The sequence below is a fragment of the Aulonocara stuartgranti genome (genome assembly GCF_965226115.1).
Source record: "Aulonocara stuartgranti genome assembly, chromosome: 18".
NCBI classification, from domain to species: Eukaryota; Metazoa; Chordata; class Actinopteri; order Cichliformes; family Cichlidae; genus Aulonocara; species Aulonocara stuartgranti.
In genome coordinates, this window is record NC_138954.1 from 26,389,807 (window position 1) to 26,395,694 (window position 5,888).

The 5,888-nt window shown below is 42.3% G+C and overlaps 1 protein-coding gene across 1 annotated transcript; it reads right to left on the minus strand.

Moving 5' to 3' along the window:
• Positions 1 to 269: 269 nt before the first annotated feature.
• On the minus strand, positions 270 to 2,096 carry mgst3a (microsomal glutathione S-transferase 3a). Its single transcript, XM_082513195.1, has 6 exons — positions 1,882 to 2,096; positions 1,451 to 1,577; positions 1,294 to 1,367; positions 1,125 to 1,182; positions 893 to 965; positions 270 to 800 (listed from the first exon to the last, which is right to left on the minus strand). Exons 2-6 carry the CDS (start codon positions 1,565 to 1,567, stop codon positions 670 to 672), a joined length of 453 nt encoding a protein of 150 aa, XP_082369321.1. The 5' UTR covers positions 1,568 to 1,577; positions 1,882 to 2,096; the 3' UTR covers positions 270 to 669.
• Positions 2,097 to 5,888: the final 3,792 nt, after the last annotated feature.

Here is a 5,888-nt window from a genome sequence, read left to right on the forward strand (position 1 = left end):
TGTGGGGTGTGGCAAACGCAATAATAGGTGGGTAAGCTCTCAGGCATTATGCAGAGTCACTGTGTGAACGACAGTTTCTATTGTCAACTATGATTCGCTTAAGACTTCAGCAGCGTTGGTTCCTGCCTGTCCAGACAAGGTAGGTGCACTTTGAACATTACTCCAGAAAGAGCCACTCCCTCCACACACAGGCCATTGTTAACCACATTCAGGCAAAGAAATTAAACAGCTGATATGAGAAGGTGTCAGTTTTATGACAAACAGGAGAATAGAAGTTATGGAGGATTTTAATTACAAAAGCAGGACAGTTGAATAACCATCTTTAGTCACTCAGTGTACAAAGTTCCTTTTCAGCACAATAAACAAGGAATTTCTTCATCATTACTTCTTTTTATTCATTAATAAATGCACGACTGTAGATGATATTAAGAGTTTAGACCCAATTCATAGATTGCTGTTAACATTATAAGAAACTGATAACTCATGTATGTTACAAGAGTGCTAGTCTGCATTATTCTAAATCAGGCCATACAGTTCTTGAAGAACTAGTCAGATCAGCTAACACACCTGACTTAACCACTTAAAGATGAGCACAGTGCAAGTGTATGAGTTACACCATAGCGATGATGACTGAATTGGCCCAGGCGTAAATTTTCATTACATATTGGATCAAACACCAAAACGGCTCATACGTGAGCTCCCCCTCCAGCCCAGCAGAGAGCCTCCGAAGTTCAGTGTGGCCAGCATCATCCCAAGTAAAGCCAGATTTCCAAAAGCTCCCCTCATTCTTTTTTTAGGATCTAATTAAGATGAGAGACAGACATACATTCTGACCATGTTTTATGATATAAGAAGAATAGAAATCGATGTGAACTGCTGAACGGTTTCTTACCTCCTGTAGAGTAACCGTGTGCATAAACCTCTCTGCTGATAATCCACACGACTCCAAGTCCACTGACCAGACGCTGCAACAGCCACACAAACAATCAAATGCAACAGGACTTGACAGAACGGCTACCCATTGCATGCAACAAGTTGTGAACATTTTTAGCCAAAACGTTGTGACAAAGTTGACAAAAATAATTTGTATGATTATGGTGCAGATACAACGAAAATAAACTTACAGGTGAATGAAAACCGCCAACAGCCAGGCAGAAGAGGAAGGCAGGGTAGGATTCCAGGCTGGTGAGGAGGTCACAAGAGCGACGTTAACATCAACCTGCTTCTTTGTTGTCGATGAAAGAACATGACATAATGCTGCTGACATGGATTACATTACCTTACTATACTTACGTGTTTTGGTGTGCCCGCTGGATGCAGTTGAAAATGTTCCCAGTTTCTGGGTCGTTGCTGTACATCTGAGGATACTGCAAGGCGTGACAAGTTCATTCGTACAGGACAGCACCTTTCAACAGGTAGCCTCCACTGTGCTCCATATTTGAATACTCACGTGCACATTGTACTTCTTCCTGGCTTTGCCAACTTTAATGGCCAGATGTGTAACCATGACCATACTAGCCATGCCAGTCAGCACCACATATCCATAGTCTTTGGAAAGCACAACCATCCTGACAGACCTGGAAAATGAATTAGAAATATATTGTGGCTCATATCGAAAGTACTCATTACACTTTTATTTTGGTAAGAAAGGCAACGCAAGCGTTTCCTCCCCGGCTAACACATAAAACAAAGTGTCCATTTTCGGACCCTCTAACAACACAATTACCTCGAACACCTGAGGAGAAAATTAGCCGTGCAGCTACCGGCGCAGATAAAGGACGTCTCACAAACGAAAGGTCAAACGAGAAACACCAGCAGCACCATGACTCGTCAGGGCTGCTTTGAAAGCGCACGAATTACAATAAACATGAACACACTCACCTTGACGAAGCAACCAAAGTTCACAGATACAACCCTGGAAAACACCGACCACCGTGAAGTTTCCGTCTGAATATATCTGCATGCGTGCGGCTTACGTAACATTCACGGGGGGCGTGGCTAACAGCCCACTACTGGGATATCTACGTTTCAATTCAGTTTTATAGCTAATGCGTGTTAAAGGTTAGCTGTAAGACTCGTAAGGATAGACCGAAGCCTTTTTTTTTTAAATAAGCACATCATTGCGGAAGTAAAGACTCCTCACGCCACACAGGCTTCACATTGACCACACCCCTGTAGGCAAATACTAACACCGACTCATTATATACGTGCGCGTATATGTGCTAAATGTCAGCGATCCAAGTTATCTTATCATAGCACTGCTCCACATTTCCTGATTAGTTCCGCCTATCTTACATGCAAACCTGCTCCCCAACAGGACTGACCAGCGTGAATGGACTGTGCTACCAGTAACTTGCAGTTAACTTCACCTCCGGTGTTACTAAAGTTGTACGTTTTTGTATTTGTTTTTTATTTTTTGAAGTAGGGGAGTTCATGATTTTTTAAGTGGGCGGTGCAAGGAGGAACAAAGGACAACACAGGGGGAGGAGGTGCCGGAAATGAGGATGTGTAACCAGAAGTTAAAATGGATTGCTGTGATTTGCAAAGCGTCAAAAACAATAGTTTGGGGCTTTTTAAATAAGTAACAACACAATCTTTCTACTTAAGTAAAAGGATCCCTGAAGTATTGAAAGTGAATGTACTCCAACTGACCTTTGATGATTGGATGATGGTTATTAATTTACTGATTGTGTACACAAGCTGGAATTTTTATTTTTATTATTATTATTATTATTATTATTTTGTTAGCCATTGTTTTTCTTTTTTCACTTTTCTTTTTATTGTTATTGTCCGCAAGCCAAAAATATTTGGGGTACAGCATAAAGTCGAGCCTAACTGCCCAGAAGCACGGATTTCTTAAAGGACATAATCTTAGAAAAGAAAAAAGCCCATTTGAAATAAAAACAAAACATAATTTGATAACATGAGGGTAGTCTGCTCCTCTTGAAAATCAGAGTTTACGCTACCCGGACACGATTTATGTGGCAACGTTTACTGCAGCGTTAATCCCTTTCTGACTTGGCGTGCCAGACAAAAGTGGGAACCCAGTGTCATTAACGATGGCCCCATTCTTTTGAAGTGACTTATATTAGCCATGTCAGTGAGCCAGCTCACAACAACTGGTGCAGAGCGCAGATTTTCTTGGCTGGAGTGCAGACACATTATTGTGCCCTGTGATGAGGGGAACAGGGATCTGACATGCCAGGGTTTCTTGTATCAAATATCAGGTCAAGTTGAGGTATGCGCACCACTGTTAGAGGTGTCATTGGTTCAGTGACATTTAATAGTTTATATAGCACCTTTACACAAAAAAGTCAAAGGTCAAAGGCCTCTGTGAATAAGTAACATTTCAACTGCTTTTTGAAAATTTTCAAAGACAGAGTGTTTTAGAGGAGAGCACATTCCAGAGAGTGGGGGGCTGCAGCACCGAAGGCTCTGTCCTTTAAAAGACCCCGGCCTGGTGAGGGGGATGGCAAGTAAGCCTTTAACTGGGGAATGCAGTGTGGGGTGTAGGGAAGGGAGGATAAGACTGAACAAGTACAGGAGAGAAAGAGCATGTGGTGGTTTGTAGGTTAGGTGGGGGTGATGTAAGGCCAGGACTTGTTGCAGGTAAGAACTGTGAGTTCTGAGCTTGTGCAGAGCTAACGGGATATCACTCCAATAATCCAGGCAGGAGGTGATGAAGGCATGGATGAGGGTTTCAGCTGAGGACTCTGAGAGATGAGGTAAGACTCTAGAGGTGTTCTTTAGGTCGTAGAAAGAACTTCTAGAGATGGATCTGATATATGATGAGAATTAGAGCCTGGGCTCCAGGATGGCACCCAGATTGAGAACCCCAGAAAATTAATGACCTTTACCCATGTTAAGGTGAAGGTCAGCCCCTTTCAGGAGTCGTGACTTGACACAAGAGTTCAGTTGTATTGTTTTTCAATATGATAAAGCTGGATTAAATCCAGATTTAGATGGCATCCAGGGACTTAATGAGAGACAGAGAAGTGAACTGACTAGAGGGTTTGGTGCTGAGATACAGCTGTGTATCATCAGGATGGCAGTGGAAGCTCAGCCCATGGTGGCAGATAGTCTGACCACGAGGGGCACGCAAACTGTGAAAAGAAAAGGTCCCAGCTCAGAGCCTGGTATTTGGGAAGGACCTGAATTTGTAAAATCCTTGTAGATACTGATGTGAGGATGTGTTGCCAGTTTAACAGTGATTGGATGCTTTCGTGAATATATTTCTTTTTTTTTTTATTACTTTGTGTGACTTGTAATACAGGAACACTCAAAGCAGCATAACCTTCACACCAGCTGTTATAACGGAAGAAATTTGTATGTCTGCAGATTAAATAGGATAAATAGGGGGATTCTTCTTACAACACTAGATTTAAAGGATTACAAAAACACCTTTCGGCTGCAGCTCTTTCTTCCAGTGTTTTGCATTTTTCTGCCATGCCATTCTAGACGGTTAAATATAATGATGAATATTTTAGGGAAAACAGAGAGTAAGACAGATGCGCCTGTGCATGACTGTACCTGCTGGAGATTCCAAGAAAACAAATAGCAGAGGTTAGATGTTGTCAGGAATAATGCAAAGCCTGTATTTTGAAGTCTGCTTGCCAATCAAACAAGAACTGGTCCTGCTATGCGCTTTCAAAATAATGGTTCCTCAAAGTATATATGAGATGATTAGATTTTAAAAAATTTTTTTAAAAAATTCTCAATGTTCTTAATGTTTTAAAAGTATCTTCTTCTACCCTTTCTGTAAATATCACATCTAGATATTTAAGCCTCCAGATTTTATGTTTTTATGCCTGCAGCATTCCCTCATATTTCTCATTTGTCATTTTATGCACATTCCCCAACATCTATATTTGGAAATTTGGGGATCTTGTCAAAAAATCAGCTTTGGCTTTGCACAATGCTGGACTGAACTTGCTGAGTTATGGCTTATGTTTGGTTTATACAGTTTTGCTTCCTGTATGATCATAAAAAGAGAGCAGATAAATTTAGACATCTATTTAAAAAATTCCTTGTGCAATAGCTTAAAACTATATAAAAATAGTTACACAAAGACCATTACATGGTTGCTGTTTCTGTGTAACATTACCAAGTTTTCGTCACTAGATGTCCCCATAAAGTCACTAAATATCCTTGACGCAAAACAGCTGGGTGGATTAAGTTCAGTCCACATGGATCGAAAGCGTGAAAAAAGCATTAGGTTATACACAGGCCCACTGTTCTGACACACCATCGCAGGGTAAAAGGCTTCCGCCTGGTTTTGTTGACGTGCGCGAGCGGTCAGCGTTCAGCAGGTTGCTGGCTGTCGACTCGGGGTAGCGCCTTTCACGGACTGTCAGCGGCACATCTGTCCTCCTCCTCCTCCTCCTCCTCCTCCATCACGCCGAGTCTGATTCAGCACTTCAACACCTACACAGAGAACCAAGAATAGAGACAGGGCTCACACTGAGACTGGAAAGAGGAGGAAAAACAACTGCAGCCTGAGACCACCTAGTACCATCTCATCTCAGCCCATCATCTGCTGGCTGTATACATCAGGGAAAGTTTCAAGTGGGTGGGCTGGCTGCCTCTGTGACAGTCAGTCACATACAGAGAAAACCCACGAGATGCACATCCAGGTACACCTGATCCTACTCCTGAGACAGGCTGATGAAAAGTGTGCACGCTATCATCCCCACAAACAGATCTTTATATACACATTCTTACATCCACGCAGCTTTTACCCACAGACCCTCCAGTAGTGTTTGAAGATGTAATCACAGCGCCCGTGCTGGCAGCTAAAGCATCACAGGTCACCTTACACTAGGTGTCAACTGTGCGCGGGCTTTAATATTTAATGTCAGCCTTACATTACCTCCACTGCCCAGACCCTT